A 22,555-nucleotide genomic window follows, 5' to 3' on the forward strand; every position below is an offset into this window, starting at 1 on the left:
GCCAGATGTTCTGGAAAAAGTGGTCCTGACTGGATATGAGAAATTGTTGACAACCCAGTTTGTACACTAATTCGTAGTTGCATTTATCTCCATCACTTCTCTACTGCTAGTGAAACAGGGTCTTCTTTGGAAAAGCAGCTGCTGTTTGGTGTGCTAGGGCACTGTCCTTGTCTCTGATAACCTCACTCTTCCAGATGGGTTCTTCTGCTAACCCACAGTGGGAACCACCAGGTGAAATAGGATACCGTTAGGTTAAATGAGATTATTCAGGTGTTAGAAGGGCCTTGTAGCAGGAAATAAACTGAGAGGAGGGGCTGGATGTTAAAAAGAGGGTCACAGTTGGTTTTGGGAGGAGAATGTGTGTGAAGCCCCACAGCAAGCTTTGGCAGTCCAATTCAAACTCATTTCTTCCATCAGCTACCAGGACGTACAGCACTGAAACCACGTCCAGCAAGGGAAGAGGACTGCTGTAGTAAAGGGGATGTGTGTCCCCGTTTAGGCCAGGGCAGGGCTAATTTTTTACAGTAGCCGATTCGGTACCATCTCACCTCACTGAAAGGTACGGGAGTAAGGGCCTCGCTCACTCTTTCAGGGCAGGGAAAAGTGGTGTGGTGGGGAAGAGCTGGTTGATACTTTGTCGTGTTTTTTTCTGTGTAAATAGTTTCTTTGTCTTATACCTTTTATTTTTAATATTTCTGCTGTTACTTTCATTTTCTTATCTCATTGTCCTTTCCAGTAAATTGTTCTTATCTCGCCCTGTAATCTCTGCCTTCTGTCTCCCACCGGATGGGGGGGGAAGGGGAGCACCATCTGGCCTGGGAGACTCTCAGTGGAGGGAGAGGTCACTAACCTCGGGAGTGCTGTTCCTAACCCACGACATTGTGTTTTCAGGAGTGGTACCGAGTTCAAGAGGAAAGCTTTGAATCTTATTAAGTACAAGGCTTAGCCACAAAGCTCACTTGGGTGCTGATTAAGTAGGTGCAGCTATGAGCACAAGAGAAGAAAGAACTCAGAGAGGGCCAGAGGGGACTGCCATGGGTACAGCTGCAAAGGCCCACTTAACAGGACCTTAAAAGAACATCTTTAAAGACAGGACTCTGGGTCCTGGCTGTAAGGCTGATGAGATGTTAGAAAGGACCCTCCTGTTCGGTCTTTTTCAGGTTCTGCTAAACAATGCCAGTCTTTGCCAGCATCCCGTTAAAGATGCATCCAAATTCAGTTCCCTCCTGCATTTAAAACAGTTTGAAACACCTTTCTGATCTTTCACTGTCTTGGTTCAGTTGTGCAGCAATCCAGAGTGAAACCTATGAAGATGTTAAGAAATTCCCTGAGTTACAAATTAATTCTGCTCAACAATCTGCATTGCTTTAGTGCTTGTCCTTGCGTTACCATGAACAAGAAAACGAAGACAAGCACTATATTTCTTTCCAACTCTTGTGAGAAAGCCTCCAAATAAAGCTCTCTGAAATTAAGGGAATGTTTAGCGTTTGCATTGAGGAATATGTGAAAAACAGCATTTGTTTCAGTGTTAGTACATCTGTGATCAGTTTTAAAAGCTAGAGATGTATTACGTTTGGATTTTGAGACAGAAGCATTTCATTTGCATTTTGTGATTTGCTTGAAGACAAATAAATTTGAACTACAACTTACTCAGAGTTTATTGAAGAGAATTGGTCTATCAAAATGCCTGAACAGACAAAAACTGCCTTCTTTAGCACAAGAGAATTGCTGTGCTGTTGTATTTTTATGCTCCCATTCAACTTCTGTAGGTGAATATTGCTAGAAGCAAATGGTACTCACCCAAGTCAAGTTTTCAGATCATCAGTTACAGTCCTCAAGTGTTCACACAGCATTGGTCATTCCCAACAGCACCTTCTCTGAAACTGTAGCCCAGTGGTTGGCCTCGACTCAGTACAGTTGTAGTCACCAGATAACAAATGCTCCTGCTAGAGAGGGAAATGCCTTCAGCACTCATTCCTGAGCATGTGACCAGCGCTGAATTTCATTTTAAAGAACCATTTCTGGATGGCACAGACATACACATTGATGTGTTTTGGAGAATGTTGCTAAGATGAAATGAAAATAGAGGAAAAGATGCTTTTTCAGTAGTTACCCAACCTGAATTTTACTGTTTGCTTTCTACTACAGCCAGTGACACCTGCCAGATGAACAGAGGAGCTGCAGTAGAGCAGAGCTGCCAGTCAGAACTTAACTGGTAGGTATCATTAATGTGTACTTTACCTCACCAAAGTGGTACAATCATTTTAATATTGCCACACTAAATTTGGTCTAATTGTACATCAGACCTGGAGCAGACCTGCCTTCTCACTTCTAATTGTACCATTTAAAAACATGGAGAAATCATAAGGTCAGGACAGAGGAAGATTATTCTTTAAACTTAGATTTCTGAATTCTCAATATGCATTAAAGAAGGAAAGAGAAAAAATGTTCTCTGTGTGATCAGATTATTATTAGCTCTAGAGAATTGCATGTGACTGTAAATTCAACAACTTGTGACAACAGTTCAGTCAAAGTAAATTGTTCTGCAAGCCACATGTCAGCTAACCCTGCTCACAATCGGGTCTGCTCTAATTGCGGCCTTGAAAGAAAACTGTGCACAGCCGAGGCAACTCAGTAACGTGCTCATTACAGACAAGGGAATTAGGAGTTGTTCAGTTCTTACCATGATTACTCTTAATAAGCCCATATAATTATATGATAATATGATGCAAAATTTCTTCCGTGGGTTCTCAGCACTAAAGGAGCATTCCACCCTGGGAGAAAATGTTTAGTTACGGTGGCAAGCATTGTTTTTGCACTGCAGTCTCACAATTCTTGTGCTTGCTGTATTTCCTAAGGCTGGAACTCCTGGGGTCATCTGATTGTACAGCAATCTGCAATTTATGTATTTATTTTAGAGAAAAAGTCTCCAGTTCTTATGGTTACAGACAAAAGCCTCCAAGTAATTACCACTAATAAGAAAGATGTCCTAGAGGTCCAAGAAAAGAAAGTGACATTCAAAGCTTTTTGTTTTTCAAATCGCAGTGTGTATCAATCATGGTGCTTCAGACCTGCCCTGAATTTTATCCACGGAGAATGGATAATCCTGAAACTTGGTCTTGAAATTGCCTTGCACATTCCCTTGGTGAAGCCTAACACAATGAGTAAATCTAAAGTAAATCAAAGAGTTTCTTTGCTTCAGGCACGTGCTGTTCTTTAGGATGGACCAGCACTATAGGTCCTTCTGGCCTTGTTCTTTACTCTGAGGCAGATTTTGGGTCAGTGAACTAGATTCCCTGTTCTTAATTTCATGGATTTCTTAAGCAGAAATAGTCTATGCCCCACTGTGAGAAACGTGCGGCTGTGAGGCTTAATTGAGATTTGTTGGTTTTGAGATTATTGACTGAAATGTGAAAGCATGATACTACATTTGCACAGGGATTTATTGCACATTTCAAAAAGCTGAAGGACTGTGGCTGAAGTGAAAGCTATTATAGAATTTGGGGTGTAGATTTTCATAAGTGTATCACTTTCAAACAGACAAACTTTTAAGTCGTGCCAGTTGTCTGCTAGAGAAGTGTCCCAGGATGATCTATAGTGTATTTCCTAATTAAATACTTCAGATTAAAGTTATATTAAAATGTCACTGTATTGAAGGGAAAGCTATAGTGGTGCTTTCAACTTACAACCTAGAAATTATTAATTGAATTTGTTTTAATTAGGAAAAGTCAGCTACAATTGAGGAGCTGCCCCACATAATTTTGAAGATTTTTGTAAATTGCAGTGATCGTGAATTGCTACCATTTACCTGATAGTAATAGTGTGGGGTGGGTTTTGAGGGGTTTTTGGGTTTCTTTTGGCTTTTGCTCTTTGTGAGGTTTTGTTTGCTTGTTTATTTTCATTTTCTTGCTTGTTTCTGTGGAATTTGTTTTTTTTTTTAACAAGTATTTGACTTTAGGTTTTTTTCGTTAGATTTTACAGACAAGAATGGGATCTTTACACTAAATTAGCACTGTACAAAAATACATTCATTGCACAGAAAACCTGTCAGGGTGAAGTGTGTCTCTGATTCTTTATGGTCTGCTGGTATTGCACTGAGTATTCAGGCTCAAGGACTTAACTTCATGCCTGAAGTATTTTATTTCAATTCTCATCCAAAAATATAACATCCAAATCTTTGACATGTCACTGGAAGTGTAAATGTAAAGATTATTGAAGTGCAAAGGAAATTGGGCAAAGCTTGCAGCTTTCATCTTCCCTTCACAGCACTACATTGAGGATTTCATTGTCAAGATAGTGACACTGTAAGTGGAGCTGATATTGCATCGCAGTTACCTGCTTCAGGTCTTGAAATAAAGTGACATTTGGTTATCTGTAATCAAAGTGTCAGGGTCCCAAACCATTAATGCATATTTATGGCTATTACACCTTAATAATGAGAAGTGCCAATCTCAACGGAATATGCAAGAGATCAGATTCATAAAAGCATTCAGGTGCTTAAATAAAATTAATTAACATCTAAATATTTTTAAAGTCCAGACCAGACAGTGCAATTTGACCATGCTGCTGCTACATGAGAAACATCCAAACTTCATGCTGACAGAGACAATTTAATGATAGATTTGCTTTATCAACTATGAGGTACTTCAATAGGAGTATAACATGGAAACGAAGGCTCACACTGTTGGTTTTGTTCGCACAGAAGATTTTTGTGAAGCCTTGACAGGAGGACAGCCTCCAGTCCTGGGACCAGTGCAGACAAATAAGGGAGAGTCTAGAGGAAAGAACCTTAAGCTACTTTAGTCTAGGAAAAGAGGTGATCAAGAAGAGTTATGATAGCAGCCTTCCACTAAAAATATGGTTGGGTAGAAAGTGATTTGTTGCTCACTCTACCTGCTAGGGCAAGGAGGAAGGAAATGCATGTATCACAGGCTTCCTCTGCTTCTGCTCTAAGCAGGTAGCACCAGAATAAAGATGGTTCATTATGCTGCTCCAGTATCCTGCCAGCAAGTAAGGATTCATTCTTTGTTGTAGAAAAGAACAAATGTCTTGCCGAAAAAAACAAATTACAGTCATCACTGCAATGAAAAAGCAGCAGGGACCGGTGCAACTTTCAGATGGGTGTGGTGGAAGGGCTCCTGCCCAGGAGATGTGTTCTCTGCACCCAAGCAGCAAGCACAAAGATAGCCAAGAGTCACACAGGAAGAGACCCTGGCCAATCAACTAAGCTTCTTAGAAAGAGCAGGAGAGAAAATAGTGGGGATGCTGCTCTAGACTTGTGAATCCTAAGCCTTCTGCTCTGGGATCAGGGGAAGCCAAAAGCTTCCTGGAGGGAACCACACAGGTGATGTTTCCAAGATGACTTTGTCACCCTCAGCCATGGGATGGCATTGCATGAGCTGTGGAGGAAGGTGGGAACCCTCTTGACAAGGGAAGCTTTTTAGTCTGTCAGCTGTCCAGGATGGGGAGACTTTAAGTCAGATTAGGGAGGAAAAGAATAACAGGAGCCCAGTTATTGGTAAGCAGTAATACTTCAATCTCCACTAAAGCCTAAGGACCAGAAAAAGTCCAGTAGTGACTGTAAATCCAAGGAAAGGACAGGTAGGAATGTGTCTCCACCAAACATTTCAGAGGCTTGTGGACACTGCCTGAGCTGCACACCACTCCATCTCCCTGAGACAGCAAAGGACCAGGACAGAGAGACACAGCCCCTACCCTGTCATTGAGGGCCTCAGCCCTTACTTACCCTGTGTTTGAGGGTCATGGTGGCTGACTTTGACAGGACTTTACTTTCTTGTTTCTCATCACTGGGCACTTAGGGCATCACAAAATGCTTCAGAGATTTCTCTCGTATCTTCTCTAATCCTGCTGAAGGGCCTTTGGGAAACAAATTCTGGCGACAGTTTAGCACTTTTCTCCTTTTACCCCTAGGGGTAATCAAAGGCCCATTAGTAGAGCTTTGCACACCATGAGAGCTTCTTACTTTATCCCTATCACCCTTCTCTGTAGAAACACCACACTAAGACAAAACACAGCAGTACAAACCCACCATTCTCCCTACCAAATATACCACCAGCAATCTCATGGGAACTCATGGGGATCTTAACATATCAGTGTGGAGGTATGTGAGATTTTTCACTCAGCTTAGGTCTTATCCTTGGCACCAAACCAGAAAACTCTGAAAAGTGGCTAACAAAGTTGTTAGCAGATTTCTTGTGATTTAAAAGAGCAATCTTTGGAAAAGGGAAAAAGGAAATGATAGATCAAACTAACTGCAGTCTTCCACAGTTTTTCTGGGCACATAATCAGATTTGGGTTTTGTTCTTTTCAGCATTTGAAGAGTAACGTGATGATGAATGAAAGCCAGAATAAATTTGTCAGATCATTTCAAATAAGTGCATTTCCCTTCAACAACGCAGCACACCATAAGGTGAGAAGCAGCAGATAATCACATATGTTGACTTTTAAGAAGCTTTTGATGCTCTTCTATGTGATATTCCCCAAATAAGGAAACATAGTAGAGATGAAAATTGCTTGGAGCAGATGATAAAATTTCTTGGGAAATCCTGCTTGGGGTTTATTTATCACTATTTCATCCTCACACAGCAGTAAGATTTTGCAGGGGTCTCTTCATGCTCCATTGCCACTCAGTGTTTTTAATCAGTAATATTGGGCAGGTGCCAGAGAAAGGTGAAGTGTAGGCTGTGGATACACTACACAACAGGAGTTCAAAACAAACTTGACTAACCACAGAAACAGATGGCAAAAAATTGAACCGAAGCAGCTCTAATACAGGATTTTACATTTTGGCAGCAGCATACTACAGCACAAGTGCAGGCTTGGGAATAATCAGGCAGTTCCATTGGAAGCATATAATTCCTGTAGCACATTCCAACTCTCCTGGGTCAGAAGTGGCATCCTGTTTTTAAGAGGTAAATTCCATACCAGGATACGGCAGCTAAAAGCTGGCTGATGTAATCCTCAGGTTCAGCTCAGCTGGGATGGAAGGTATCAGCTGGAGTTCTGTGCTCAGAATGAGCATGGGACACACTCTCCACACAAACAGAAGCTGAACTCATTGTGGGGGTTTAGCAGGAGCCTGAAGGGAAACACAAAGCAGTCTCAGCTGCCAAGGATGTAAGAAGAAAAGAGAGGAAGAGGCGAAATCTATTCTCCATGCCACGAATGGACAAAAAGTAGAGAGGGTTAAATTTCAGCAAGGAAGACTTAAAACAGGTAGTAGCGAGATAATAACAGCACTTGCAGCGCTCAAGAAGATTGTGGAACCTATCATTTGAGACGGAGAAAGATGTTAATACCAGGATTGGACACTACATTGGACAGGACCTGAGCTAGAATCAGTAGCTCTATCCAGCTTCTGATACTGTGAAACAGGCTTGATTAACAAGATTTAAAAAAATAGGTTAAACAAGCGAGTGCAGCAGTGAGCACTGGAACAAAGCAAGCAGACACCAGCTGAACAGTGCAGAGGACAAACCTCAGCTCTGGCACCAAGCAGCTCTCCTGGCAGGGAACCCAGCCACTGGGGCTGGACTGTGGGACAAGCACCAACACACAGCAACAAGGGGGAACAGCAGCACAATAGAACCAGAAAATTTTAACAATGGCTTTCCAGAACACTCCAGTTGCTCTAGCCTAGTGCACTGGACTGTCTTCCCTGATTCTTTAAAAGCTGTGACTGGCCCAAGCTTTGAAAGAGTCAGTAGTGGAAGGGCTGGAACTGATGTAGCCTGACTCCAATGCCTCCTTTGCCTTCTACAAGGCAGGTAAATCAATTCCACAAAATTACCCTGATGCCATTAGCAGAATATCTATGCAAAGAATCACTACTGGGGCTTTGGTCCATGCTTTTGAGAAATGAGGGTCTAGCACAAAAACTGGCTGGAGAATTTATTCGCTCCCACATGGAAGCCAAATAGCTCGAGGTCAGTTAGTGAATGGCTGAACAGGCACCATAAAGCATTACCTCAGATGCTGCAGAATTTGCCCTACTCCAAGGTCAAAGTAATTCTAAGTGACTGAAGGCACTCAGAATTTTTGATCATCCCAACAGGTGGGTCCTCTGCTATCACATTAGGGACATTGTCTACCATCAGTGGTTAGTGCTGAACTTCAACACAAGGTTCATTTTCATTGCAGCTACACCTTGAGAGAATCCAAAGGGCAGAAAGCATCAACTGTTCCCAGAAGAAACTCACTTATCACAGCCTCTGCTGCCTTGGCTGTAAAAAGGTGGCTGGTGGCTGTATTTCTGCCTTTAACAGGAGTGTCAAGTTCAAATCAAACCTGCAGGAAAATTTTGGTCTGATAGTCAGAACTGTCACTAGGATGGTACTTGGTAGCATCAAATCACACACCTTCCTTGCGTTGATTTAGAGAATCAATCCTAAGAATATGCTGTCCAATGCTGGATTTTAAGTTTCATTTCACACTTCTCAGTATATCAAATGCATCACTTCCTAAGAATCTGCAATTCCGCTTATTTTAAACTGTCAGCATCAAAAAAGTGTTTCCTGAACTACCTTGATACTTAATGTATTTTCAGGGACAGCAGACAGCCTACAAGATGGAGAAACTTTTTACAAGGGCACGTAGTGACAGGACAAGGGGGAACGGCTTCAAACTTGGAGTAGGTTTAGATTAGACATTAGGAAGAAATGCTTTACTGTGAGGCTGGTGGGACACTGGCACAGGCTCCCCAGAGGAGATGTGGGTGCCCCATCCCTGGCAGTGTCCAAGGCTGTTCAGGTTGGATGTGGCTCTGAGCAACCTGGTCCAGTGAAAGGTGTCCCTGCCCATGGCAGTGGGGTTGGAATTAGATGATATTTAAGGTTCCTTACAACCTAAACCATTCAATGACTCCGTGATCTAAGCACCTGTCAGGACTGGGCATCACAGGAACGTACTCCTGATACTGCAAACAGTCAATGAAGTTGTGACTGTTGTTGTCCAACAAACTGAACATGGATGGGAAGAACAACCAACATCAAACCTGAGACTTCCTTGAACACCAAGAATTGTTCTATTAACAATATACTGCCTTGTAACATAGCTCTCATATCACCAATCCAAGATTAGCAATTCCTGCTATAAAAATGTGGAAGCAGTAAACACAACATATAATGCATACGATGTGTTTGCTTAACCAATACAGGATTTATCTAGCAAAGCTTGTAATAGAACTGCACAAGTCAGCCTAAAAAACTCAAATCCAAGGGTGCTGCTGCAACCCGCATCTTCACACACACAAAAACTGACTCCTCTCTCTCCCTCTCCCCCCAGCGCTCAGTATTTCTCTGCAGTTCATTTCTCAGACAGAACTGCCTCCAACTGAGAATGAACTTCAGCTCCGCTTGATAGCATCAGTCTCCCAGGCAGTGGTGATGAATGGAAGCAATGACAGCCTACACAGCCTGAAGCTGCAGCTGTGAGGCACAGGTGGGCAGCAGAGTTACAACAAGGGCACATTTTAAAATCTGAGTTTACTTCATTGCAAATATGGTGTTTTTTAAAAGAAAGTATGGTGGTTTTTAAAAAGAAAAATTCAAAAACATTGCAATTTTGGAATTTGTAACTGTGAGCTTACTAATAAATGTTCTTTGGTGTTATATATTTATGATCTTTTACAACTCTGCTGGCAGCGTTTTTCTAAATCAGGGTATACTGAAGTCCTAAAAAAAGCCTAACTAGACCCAGGCTTGGTAGCTATGGTTGATGAAAGTTACTATGAAAAAGAATTACAGAAATGATACATCAAGTGTTTTCCAACAGCCTTCACAATCTAAAAATTTTTTACCATTATATACAGAACAATTTCCTTGAGATAAAGGTGGTCCCAACTGCAGCTCCCCCTGACAGCTGCTCACTATTTACACAAAGCTATTTGCTACCCTGCAGTCAGCAAAATTAAGACAGTCCAAATTTCTAAGAAAGAGCACTTACTCTGAAGAAGTTTTAAAAGCAAGTTTTTTTCGCATTTCTGAAGAGCATTCTGAAGCTATGACTCCTTAAGACTGAGTTGGTACAACTCCTAGTTTACTCACAATGGAGGAGCCCAGTTTTGTTTATAAGACAAAATGTTGCAGTGTTTCAGGAGCTTCAGAGCCTGATTACATTTGTGCTATAATTAAGTTGCATCCATCCTTGCTCACCACCACCAAGAAGATTCACATCTCCAGCCCAACAGCTGAGTTGGCACAGCAGCCACAACTGGGCAAATACTGGCTTTAACAACAGTGACCTCTTCAATTATGCTGAGTCACAGAAACAGACTTTGGAACGAATTATTACACTACACAAAATTTTGCACCACAAAAAACTAAGACAAAGTTGAAAAGTTTCCACAAACTCACTTTAAATTAAGAGGAGAGTAAATTAACAGCATGCTTATGATTGTAAAATCTACTATGCTTGAGGGGAAATTCTGCTTGGCTGATGAACATCTGAAAGGCTTCAAAAGATTAATTAAATAATCCTGTCAAAAACCCAGTTGTTTCTTAATGCTCCCATAATGAATAATACTAATTATGAATATACACTGTACTCAGTGTGTGCTTTTGGAATTAATTTGGCAACTGTGACTTTAGCTGAAATATCACTGCTTGCCTAGATTTTATTTTTGGAGGGATTTATCAATTGAAAAACTTAATTTATTCACTGCTTAACCTCTGATGGTCTTATATGTATCACTCTTAAGACAGGAGCTTTTCAAGAAAAGCCAAATGAACAGCTGTAGTTATCGATGAGAAAATCGGTGTTGCTGTTTTTTCTTGTTTGGTGGTTTGTTCCCCCTCAGCCACCTCTAGAGCTCTGAGAAGACCACCCAGGGTCAGAGAAGCAGCTGTGACTTTTCATGAAAGATAGATACCCTAGATATCCAAGGAATCCCTGTAAATCACGAACAGAAAGATGAGTACAATCAGAGAGCTTGCAGCAAAAGGAAGGAATGGCCAATTGGGCCCCTGGCAGACTTGGGGAATTCAAGGGGAAGCGCAGTGTTTGCCATGCCCTCTGCAGCAGTACCTCAGTACACCTTGGTGTTACAGCCATCCCAGGGCAATGATATTACACCTCCACAGCAGGCAGGGATGTATCAGCCATACCCCAAAGCCCAGCGGCACTGCCTTAGACCCAGGCACCACAATTCAAGTGTCAGAACAAAGCCCCAGGAGGATTTAGGCCAGGACTCACGCCCCAGTGCCGTGAGCCATTACCTTTCCACTGCCACCACTGTGTGCTCAGCAAGGGCTTTGCCTGTGCTCGTCCTGCATTCACACTTGGCTTTGCTGTGAAGGTGTAAATCCAATTGTAGTAACTGACTACAGAAATTACAGCTCCCCTGAGACACAGGATTTTTTCATTCACAATGGTGTGTGCCCTTAAAAACCAAATTAGTAACAGGTTAGCAACAATATCTTCTTTCTACGAGCGGCAACAACCAACTCCTACAGAAATAGATCTGAAGCCATTGATAACCCAGTTTTTACACTCATTCCTGTCTCACATTTGCAAGAATCCTACTTTATGGAAATTGGAATTTAATACATTAAATACTTAGCAAGATCACCAACTCTGAATACTAAAAAAGAAATGTCAACACTGTACTTTTCCTTTTTTAAACAAATATTACAAAATTGAATTTTATTGAGTTTCACACAAGATGCACTTATAAAATTGATACAGAATGTCATTCAACAGAAAAAAAAATGAAAGCAATTGGAAGCTTTCTTTAGCAACTGCTAAATAATTATAAAATAAGATACACCAAATTGACAGATACTCTTAATTTCAATGTGTGAACATCTCCAATTAGTATAAAATACATCAAAAATTAAAGATTTCCAAATTTTTCCACAGCACAAGTCCTCTTCTTTTTACTTTCATCCCTGAACATAACCACAGATTTTGGCCATTACTCCCACTGCTCTTTTGGGAGAGGAGAGGCTGAAAGACTGCAGCAAGGAGTTCCCACCAGAGCAGACAACCCTAAACTGTACAGCAGAGTTCTCTCAATAGCAAGTCTGCTCAGACACGTAACTCTGTTCAACTGCCTCCATCTGCTATATTACTGTAGTCCTGCAAGTTTCAGGGATTAGCAGATACATTTAACTTCACATGTTCATACAGCAAATAAAGTTTGGCTTTCCCATTCTGACAAATTATGAAATTAGCAAAGAGCAAATTGTCTTCATTTGTTCAGCACTGAAATACTTTTATGATACCTTCCCTTGGAAAGTAAAATTGGTGCTTACTTGAATGTCTGAAACGCATTTTGGAAGCTAATGATGTGTTTTTACAACATATGAAGAATTTCTCATTAACCAAGGGGTCTCTTATGATAAAACTCTCCAGCCTATGTTTTGAGCTCAAATTGAATCCATTATTGATCTGAGGATTCCAAAAGTTCTTTTTTCAACCCTCCCAACTCTGCATCTCATACCAGAAATGAAGATGCATTGTAGTGCTTAAATGCTCTTTATAGATCTAGTCCATCTACTTAAGTTTGACTACAACCAATCAATTACATTAAATGGATAATTATGATTTGATTGTCAGCGTGAGCTTTTATAGGCATGTTCTCAGGCAAGTTAATACACAGATGTCATTCTTCTAAGAGTTAAATGCAAAATGCAGTGCAATGTTCTTTACTGCTGTGTTAATGTCATACATACAGTTCCAACACAACACTTGTTTGCTGCAATTAACACTGCCGTTCCTTAACATTAGAAGTGCCCCTTTAATATTTTTTCCTACAGCAACAAAAAATTCTCAGCTTTTAAAAGAAAATTTCTAAATTATTTGCCTTGCAGGACACATAACACATGAAATGAATATGCTTCATATTTGCTCAGTTAAGCAGAACCTTCATTACTGTGATCTTGCCTTGGTGTTTAGTATTCAGATAAAATACTAAGCAGTAAGTCTTTCACTTAAAGGCAAAATTTTATTCTGATTACAAGATTTTCAAGATACATCTTGAAAAGATTTTTGTTGACAAGAATAACTATCTTGACTTACTGTTTTATGTACCAATGCTTTATGTGTTTGTTGATATAAGCACAAGTTTTGAATTCTGCTCGCAGATGTTTAATGAAACACGCTAACTGGATAGGCAAGCTTCCGGTCAAGTCGCCATACATTTCCAGGAATATCCTTACACTGGAGGAATCTTCATGAAAGTGTTCTGGAAGCATGGTTTCACAATGCAGAACAGGGTTATGCTTTTTTCCAGTCTGTTTTCCAGAAAAGTGATACTGCAGCTCTGCCACCTGGCTAGAGAGACTCACGATCCACCACATTTTCCAAGAGGCAAGTTAGAGATCACTTACTTGACCTGACCAGATACCAAGCCAAGTTACTTGTAGAAAGAAATTAATTTTTTTTTTTGCCATTAATAATTTAAGTTTTTAAATAAATATTTATGTGCCTTTTGGCAACTGTCCATTCTGGTAGCATCTGCTGTCCCAACAGCTCAGTATCCTTAGCACATTGATTTAAAAAAAAAATAAATTCTTAGTCAATTCTGTTTCCACAAATAGTAAACCTGTCTATCTCCAACAAGTCTTTCTTTGCAGACCTGTGTTTTAACTCTGAACTGTCTTGGCTTATATCTTTTTCTTCTCCATCAGGAGTTGTCAGAAATTGGTCAGAATTGCTTGTTACAAGTAAAGATGGCATATTCTCCTTCTGATGCACTGGTTGATTGGTAACTGATGTAGAACCGTTTTCATCTGTGGAAATTCCTGTTGAAACAGAAGGCAATTACAAAGATAGTAAGGAATTTAACATAGACATATTGATACAATGTACAACATCCAGATTCATCCAAAGGTGTCCTGAAAAAGTGTGCTGCAACAAGTCAGCCGAAGCAACAGAAAAATGCTTTCTGGAAGCCACTACCTCTTCTCAGCTTTACTGTAAGAGATTTCGTTTTCTGATTCAGAAAATACGCAGAAAATAAATAGAAAAAAACAAATTATACAGAAGTTTAAATAATCAGCAAGAGCATAATCAGCAGAAGTTAGGACATACATGCTTATTTTTGTTGGCTTAAGCAAAAAGATTTCTGATGGTCCTTGTGTGAACCACACAAATGTTTGCTACTGAAATGAACAAAAGGAATCTCTGTGGCAGGAACTAGATGTGCCTAATCCTCTACAGAAGTACAATAAACCTGCCCTCTCCAGGGATAGCTAATAAATGACTCATGCACTGCTATGCACTTTAATAGCACTGGCTCCTAAAGCAGTGCTATTAAAGATGTCTATTTTTATTCCTGTCTCTTACTTTAGTGAACTGAACACTGGCTTCATTAACCTAGGATATTGGTAGGTAATATCCATGTATTTTTTCTGTATTTTGTTAAAATGGTTAAAGAATTAAAATGCACAAGCAAATGACAAGGAGATAAGAAAAGAAGACAAGAAAAAAAAAATCTCCTCCTCAGTAAAGACTGAATTATTGTTTGTAAAGGAATCTGAAAAAATCTGACTGATGTTGAGAGTACTGCAGACCAGCCCAGGGAAATGTTACATGTCACAATGGCAGCACTATCCAAATTACTACAAAAAACTTATTTCTGCAAACATCCACACACAGTCTGCCATCTACTATTTAGAAGTACATGGGTTACCTACCCTCTAATCATATGCAAGTTAAAGGTACTAAACTTGCATTGAGAAAGGAGACAAGTAATTTTAACTCTAATACTTGGTTACAAACATAAGCATTTTCTAACCCAGCAGCTTCCAGATGTAGCTGGTCAGCCTATAAATGATTACCAGTAATTAGAGCTTTCATCCTCCAAGAGCAAGTTTTAGAATTTTATTCTCCAAAATTTTAACTGTTTTTGTGGACAAGGTGGAAACTCTTAAAAATTAACTGACTTAAATGATAAGCTAGCAGAAAGGAGACCAGACAAATCAATTCCCTTACCCTCATCCTAATAAGAGGTGGGTTGAGAGACTGTATTGTAAAAACCTGATAAGTGAGGCACAGAGATTAACTAATACTGCAGAGCCCAGCAGTAATACTGCAGCAGAGCCCAGCAGTAATAATGCAAAAGCTGAGGGAAGGTAAAATCATTCTTTCACGTAATCAAGATTTCTAGCAAATAAAAAGGTGTTAAAAAAATACAAAATCCCCAAAAAACTGTAAAATTGAGTTTTTCCCATCACCAGTGGAAGCTAGAAATAGACTGAATAAAATCCACAGAACCTTTTTGGTTGCTACTTTTTGCTCAAAATCTTTCCAGTGAAGAAAATAAGCATCCCTGCTACTTCAGCTCAAAATAGTCTTCAGGATTTATATACTGTAAGTTAAAGCTCAATATAAGAAAGTACAACTTACTAAGTCTCATACCCAAATGCAGTAATAGAATGTTTATCATCATTATAGTCCTCTAATGGAATACAAAATTGAATGTTAATATGAATTCAGAACAATTTATATCACATTCTTTCATCATGAAAGTAAAGCAGTTGTGTGAATTTGAAAGTAAACATTTGCACCAAACTTCTGCCTGATGTGATTTGACACATGAGATATAGAGGTTTATGCCAAACAGTGGCAGATCCTTAACTCTGCCCTTGCTGGCGAGACACTCTGATGACTAATGAGCACCTTGCACTTCAAGCTGTTCCAGTTGCTGGCAAGCCATGGAGGGAACACAATAAAAGCCCCACTGTAAAGTTCTCTAAGGCTCTCATTGAGCTTTTCCCACAGGAAGATGCAATCCAATTCAGTTGACGGGAACAATGAAGGTTTCTGTTTCCTTCTATAATGTGTCACACAAATAGAATAATGCCATATTCCCATTATAAGTGAGGACCTGTAAGAGGAAATTGTGCTGCAAAGACTGGAAAAATGGGCTAGAGACCCACTGAAATTCCTATCTGGATTTCATAAAGCTTTTCATTATGTGTTCATGACAACTACAATTAATTATACCTATGTGTAAACCTACCCTGTTTTACTTTGATTTCCATGAGAAATACAGATTGCTTCCCTACTAAACTCAAGCACTGTCACAGATTATGTGTAAATATTCACTTATTTGTGCAGTGACATGGCAGAGAGGGCTGGACTAGATGGTCTTTAAAGGTTCCTTCCAACCCAAACCCAACGATTCTATGATTATGATTTTAAAACAAAATCATGTTTCTATTCCATTGTTTCTATTACCTCTACATATCACAATGAGATCTTATCAGAGATATGAGAATTTATTACCAAAAGAAGATGTCTGACCCAAAAGCAATAAATTCTATTGTATTTACAGACTTTTGTTCACAGCTGTTGTATGGCACAATTAAGGTCCAGCAAAAGGGTCTGTGCAGCAAACATTGTTATGCATCTGGTTTAATACCAAATTTAGCCCGAAAAATTTTCACTGAAAACAAACCAAGGCAGTTAGCCTTACCTTGGGTAGATTTAAATGTGCCTTGCTGTTTGCCAGCTGGCTTCCCTGGGGTGGCAGTCAGGACAGGATTGAATAATTTCTCCTCCATTTTTGCTTCCTTTACATATTGACATGATTTGCCCAGCAATACAATGCTGTTAAGGACTTTGAGAGAGATTAACCTGGAAAAAAATTAGTTTACATATTTGCATTAGCGTATTAAAATAATTGCATATTATTCATACTGCAATTATTAATATGAAAATAACTGCATACGGTAAGTGCTGTCTTAGAAGGATTAGCTAACAAATTAAATCCTTTCAATATCAAGATCAAAAGGTAATTTCTTTCTCCTAACAATTTGTTTCAGATTCAATGCCTAATTTTCTTTTTCCTCCAGAAAGCATCTAGAGGAAAACATCAAGTTTTATTATTTAACTAAAGGACTACAAGGACAGTTAAGCAGCCATTTAAGACATCAAATATTTAAACACAGAATTTAAAAGTGTCCTCAACACTGCAAGTCCAAAATAAATGCACCCAAATTATGTGTGCCCAGCCAAGGATCTCTAGTAGACTTGGAACCACAGGACAGCAAATAGAGAACCATGGAATCATTAAACCAGCACTGACAAGTCCAATATCTAGCTTTTATAAACTATAGGCTAATCATAGTAAGTCCTTTTTCACATCACAGAAGACAGTCCATGAAACTCAACAGATCTAAAGAGGCTGCACTGCATTACCATCTCAGCACAGCCCAGATGATGGCAAATTCTTTTTCTACTGTGACTAAATTGCAGCACAAACTTCAGAAAATCACTCAGTCTCTTTCACACGGGCCTCTGCATTTGAAGAAAAGGAAGGCCTCATCTACCATCAAGTGCTTTTTTACCACTCATCAGAGTTTTGCAAAATCTAATTTTCATTACTAGCAACACATGACTCATAGAGCAATGTCCACTCGAGGGAGAAAAAGCTCATTGCAGAACGACAAGGAGAGAGTGATCTGTTCTCTGCAGGATGAATGAAGTACTCTCTATGCAAATCAAGCTATGTAACAAGAATGAACCAAATGCAGACTCTGAATTCATTCTCCACTCTCTGAAAAGTCTGTTTATCATGTAAATCATTAACAGACTAAAAAGACAACTTGGAATGAACATTCAGAGATCCATGGAGCAGGTCTAACTGCTTAATCATAAAGTGACACGAGCACACTCCAGCAACAGCTCCTCTAACCGTATAAGTGTACTCAGAACTTGTCAAACAGAAAAACAAACTACACCACACTTTTAAGGGTAAAAATAAGTTTTGTTTATTCCACTTCAATAGAGAAATGGAAGAATGAGCAGAGCACATCACTTTCAGTACTCAGAAGAAAGTGACATTTTAGTATCCAAGCAACCACAAAGAAGGCATCATTTTATACAGGTTGAAAGCTATGCTTCTCTTCAATTCTTTTATATTAGTGGGACAGATTTTATTTCAGAGAGTTGAGAAGCTCTCCTTCATTTTTAATGTTTTAGGTGTTTTTCTTATGCTTCTTATGTAACATGTTTTTGCTTTGAGAGAGGTTTCTACAGCTTAGTTTGACTCTGATTTAATGAGATCAGAAGTGTAAAAGGCCATAAATCACCACTTCCCTGTATCAGTTCCAGCTTCTCACGGAAAATTATGCAAGCATGTCTAGCAATTCTCCTTTATTCTTTTCTGCCAGCCTACCCCAGGCTTAGATTTCTAACAAGAATGTAAGTTTGCAGTTGTTCAAAATTCTAGAAAAAGAAAACTCAAGGGTTTTGTTGGCAAGTCTCTTGAACTACAATTAAAGTTTAACTAGAGTTGTTGATAAACAACACAAAATTAATTCATCCATAGTGTAGGCTCAATTCTTTGCCCAGTTAACTGCTTCAGATTTTATCATGTCATTTCTTACATATCTATGCTATTATGTTTGTATTCTATATATATTCTCACATCTTATGAAAAGCTGAAATTTATGTTCAGAACAAAAATTACTTGAAAGATGCAAGAGGTGAGCTAGCTCCAAGTCTGAGATCACAGCAAAAGTAAAAATTTGTTCTCACTTTTCATTAAGGACAAAAATAGACCAAAATGTATTTACTTTTGTAACATATGTCTGTCAAGAGCAGCATTTAACATGTCATGTTAATCACATTACTTCTATCTGCCCTCCATTCTCCAAGCAACAGACAGTAAAAAATCCTGAGCTGCAGCAGTGCAATGGTAGAGGTAGGAAAATATTACATATATTGGGAAAAAAGGAAAAAAAACCACTGAGCAGGATGAAAGTGCTGACCTTGGTATTCCACAGCTTGAATGTGATGATCAGGGCATAGTGCTTTGAATTATACAAAGCTGGCTTTAGGGAGAACATGGGCACAGCATGTTGTATACTGGGGAAAAAAACAAAGTATGGTGCAGAGGAATGTGGCTAAAATTTTACTGTTTGGCCTGTGTGCAACATCTCAAAGTCTTAGTTATCTGACACTAAACATATGTGTCCCTACACTGATGTAGACAAAATGCATGTGATCAAGCTCTATTTTTTGCAGATCAGGGTCAGACAAGAGATAAGAGCCGACGTATCAATAAAGAATGTGTGGTAATCCTGCTCTTTTCACAAGTTATTGTAGAACAGTAGTCTCCTCTCTTCCTGCTGAACCACTGCCTCAGCCTTAGAAGTCTTACTGCCTTCACTTAAAACACAACTTGGTAGGACACTGGAAGAAGTACTCCCACAATACTGCAGGCAGGTTTTTTCTTCCATCAGCAACTTGAAACCCTTCATTGCTTATGGTCAATTTTGAGAGACAACAAACAATGGCAGTGCAGTATGCAGCTTTCCTAGAAAGTGGCCATCCACAGATAGTACACAGAAAGTGCCTCAAGACAGACAAACTGAATTGGGCGCAAAGTACAGTTATGCAGCCTCAGAAGCACCTATCAACAGGTGAGAAGTTAAAGGTAAGACAAGTATAAACTGACTTGGCAGTGAAGGGATGCTGATGGGATACTTGCACATCATCAGCAATGGAAAATGAATTGCCACAGAACACTGTATTTCTTGACTAAGATTACTTACTGACCCCACCCTTCCCAGGTAAGGTGAGCCTTGCATTTATTTTTTTTTTTTCAACAGCAGTTTCCTAAACCAAAGTAAACCTTGCATTTAACTACCTGAGAGAAAAATTCATGATCTGCTCAGAGCACTTGAACTGCTTATTTTTGTTGGCTTATCGAATCGTTTAGTCTTTTTACAGAAAACTTCCTTCCTTGGAATTCAATTTCCTTTTTGACACAGAAGTATGCTGCTTGTCTCTCAGATTCTCTCAGTCTTTTAGCAGTGAGTTATTTCCATTACTGAAGTTACTTATTGAGGGCTATAATCCCCCAATGTAGTCACAGTACTTAGGGACAAATCTGCACTCTCAATTTCAGATTATGAGCATAAGGGTTTTAAGTTTATGTTCTACTGAATATAAACTCTTTTTATCCTTACATCCAGAAGTATCAACAGAAACTGCTTTCACATATGTAATCAAATAATGGTGAATGCTTTTCAGTTGTGTGGATTTACTTACCCACAGTAGAACAGCACAACACAAACATAAGCTAAGACTCCTTGTACTTTTATTGAGCTTGTTACGACTCTGATGAGCTGTTTTAAGAATAAAAGTTAAAATTTAGCACACAGTTACTAATAGAACATTGTAACAAACATTTTTTATTTGGTAAATTCAAGGAAAAGTAGAAACATTTACATTAACAGAAATTTAGTCTAATGTTCCCCTTGGCAGTACTAACTACTCCAGATTTTGATTTGGGTAAGCATTATACCAGCACTTAGTTGAAACTTTGCCAAAACCAGAGTCTGACAGTGTTTCCTTAACACTTACTTTCTAGCAAAATAAGAAGTGGAAAAAACCTCCAAAACTCAAAGGTTAGAAGAAGAGTTAACAAAATTTGAGGAAAATGTCAAGAGATGCAATGCAGAACAGAATCAGTGTTACACACTATGCTAACCTTATGATTACAAAATTGCTTTGTGGACAAGGCATATGACTCCCAAGTTTGACTAACAAATGGATCCTGAAATTTCAGTTTCATTTCAGTAGTTTAAACAAATCCTGTGAATAGTATTTTTCCCCATCTCTATGGGAGAATATTACACTTAAGTTAATTCATACTGCTGTTCTTCCAGGAACACTGTGCATTAGCATATTTGCTGACAAAGCATGTACAGATCCCCAGCATTATGATAACTACTGCTTGTCTACATGTGTGTATGGGGAAAGTCAGAGCAGCTATTTAGAGAAAACATTCTGCAATAGTTCATTCAGGACAGCATGTGGAGACAGTTCCATTAATGAAGTCATTCATTTTATAGCAACATGTATGTATAACAAAGTCAACTATTTCAGAGTGATGTACTCAACAACAGCTCAGGAGCTCAGTGCCCCATATAAAAGAATATTGGGTCATTAAGCCTGCCATTACAGGGACAGCCACAAGGACTCCTATGAAAAACCTAAATAAACTGCTGCACTACTGCTAACCTTCTGGCAACCAGCTGCTTTGACTATTCCAAATGAATGAATAGGACAACTGCCAAAAGGAATATATGTTTAGTAAACACAGATGTAGTTTAATTTCACTGGTACAGTTCAAGTTCTTACCAATTCTACAAAATTAATATATATTTGATTTTCTGTGAAAGGATGAGAAACAAAAATGCATTTGTGAAGCCACAAGTAGTATGTGATATAGGTTATACTGAGTGTTAACCTTTCAGCATCATTTAAGTTACTTCAGATGATAATTTCATCCTCAATACATGCAGCTAGCTATTTCAGAGGGACACATTCTCAAAGTGAGATCTTATTGACAGAAAACTGATAGGAATGACACAACTTACTAAAACAGCCAGTGGAAGAGGAATGAAACCCATTCTTCTGGAAACTGAATCACTATAATCTGTATATGCCTAGGAAAAGAAGAGGAAGAATAATGAACTACTTATGCAAAGGAATGAGCTTATTTTAGTTTGGCACACCCTCCAGATAAGAATAAAGCTCTGTTAACAAACACTATAGTGGTATAAAGTGTACCTATTCACATTTTGGAATTCAAATGGAGATAGCTGCACTCTCAGACAAAAATATAATACTACCATGACCAGTAAGATTAGCTTCAGTGCTCCAAATCAAGAGCAACTGGGGTATAATACAAATCTCTAAATCAAGAGCAATTAGGACACTGAATCCAAAGGCACTATGATATTTCATTTGTACATTATTACCAGCTTAGAGACCTTTCTGTATTAATTTGACTGATCCTCAAATACTCTACAGAAAAAAAACTGTTACAGGGAGAAAAGAATAATTATCCACCACACTAGCAATTTTAAATCATTCTACAAACATCTATAATTAGCCTTCAGATAACTGTGTTAAAATTATTTTGAAAATATTTTTACATTTGAATTTAAAACACAAGTACTTTGAATGACAGCTTGCCTGCAGTATTGAACATCACACCAAAGTTAGTGCCTAAATGATGCTATTTTATTTCCCACAGAGGCTCCTTGGGACCAGTACTGGAATTTTCAAAACTAATAAACTGGTGTTTTTATTATTTAGAAATTATTATTAATTAATTGTAGCTGATGGTGTCTAGCTTCTTTATAAGGTTTAACTACTGCATTCCTCATAACAGCTCAAGAAAACTACAGAAATCATAGTAATAAAGTTTATTTAATAGGTATAGCACACATCTAAAGCACTGATGAGTGGAATGCTAAGAGGTGAAACCTAACGAGTCCTCATGCATGAAAGGTGTGCAGTAAACAGCTTTCCAAAAAATGGTACTAATTCAAAACAAGTGGTGTGTTCTATAAATACCCATGACATGACAGTAACATGCATAGTGCAAACATCTCTAAACATCTGTGCACTCTGTCTGTAAGGAAATAGAAATTCCTAATGAATACTGTGTTTTAACCAAACACAGTTAAAATACCATGAAATAAAACAGCAATCTAAAATTACCTTGCTAAGTTTACTTACTCCCCATGGATGTCAAAAATGTGAAGTTTTTACAACTGACCCCTTA

At 38.9% G+C, this 22,555-nt stretch overlaps 1 protein-coding gene and 1 long non-coding RNA gene across 3 annotated transcripts in view; one reads left to right on the plus strand and one right to left on the minus strand.

Annotated features, from left to right (window-relative positions):
- The first annotated feature begins 344 nt into the window (after window positions 1–344).
- On the plus strand, window positions 345–9,620 carry LOC136290549 (uncharacterized). The gene is made up of 4 exons (XR_010721195.1): window positions 345–559; window positions 2,149–2,215; window positions 6,332–6,430; window positions 9,304–9,620. It is a non-coding gene; the product is annotated as an uncharacterized lncRNA (long non-coding RNA).
- A 2,018-nt stretch (window positions 9,621–11,638) lies between these two features.
- Window positions 11,639–22,555, minus strand: part of TAPT1 (transmembrane anterior posterior transformation 1) — a 50,762-nt gene continuing 39,845 nt past the window's right edge. For both annotated transcript variants that reach the window (XM_066185498.1, XM_066185499.1), the window contains 4 exons: window positions 21,360–21,428; window positions 20,026–20,102; window positions 16,442–16,602; window positions 11,639–13,763 (listed from right to left, as the gene is read on the minus strand). In XM_066185498.1, coding sequence (XP_066041595.1) covers window positions 13,534–13,763; window positions 16,442–16,602; window positions 20,026–20,102; window positions 21,360–21,428 — 537 coding nt within the window. In that variant the 3' untranslated portion in view covers window positions 11,639–13,533. The remainder of the gene's footprint in view (window positions 13,764–16,441; window positions 16,603–20,025; window positions 20,103–21,359; window positions 21,429–22,555) is intronic.

This window comes from Chamaea fasciata, unplaced genomic scaffold (assembly GCF_029207755.1).
Source record: "Chamaea fasciata isolate MVZ Bird 193981 ecotype frontalis unplaced genomic scaffold, bChaFas1.0.hap1 SCAF_6, whole genome shotgun sequence".
In the NCBI taxonomy this organism is placed as follows: domain Eukaryota; kingdom Metazoa; phylum Chordata; class Aves; order Passeriformes; family Sylviidae; genus Chamaea; species Chamaea fasciata.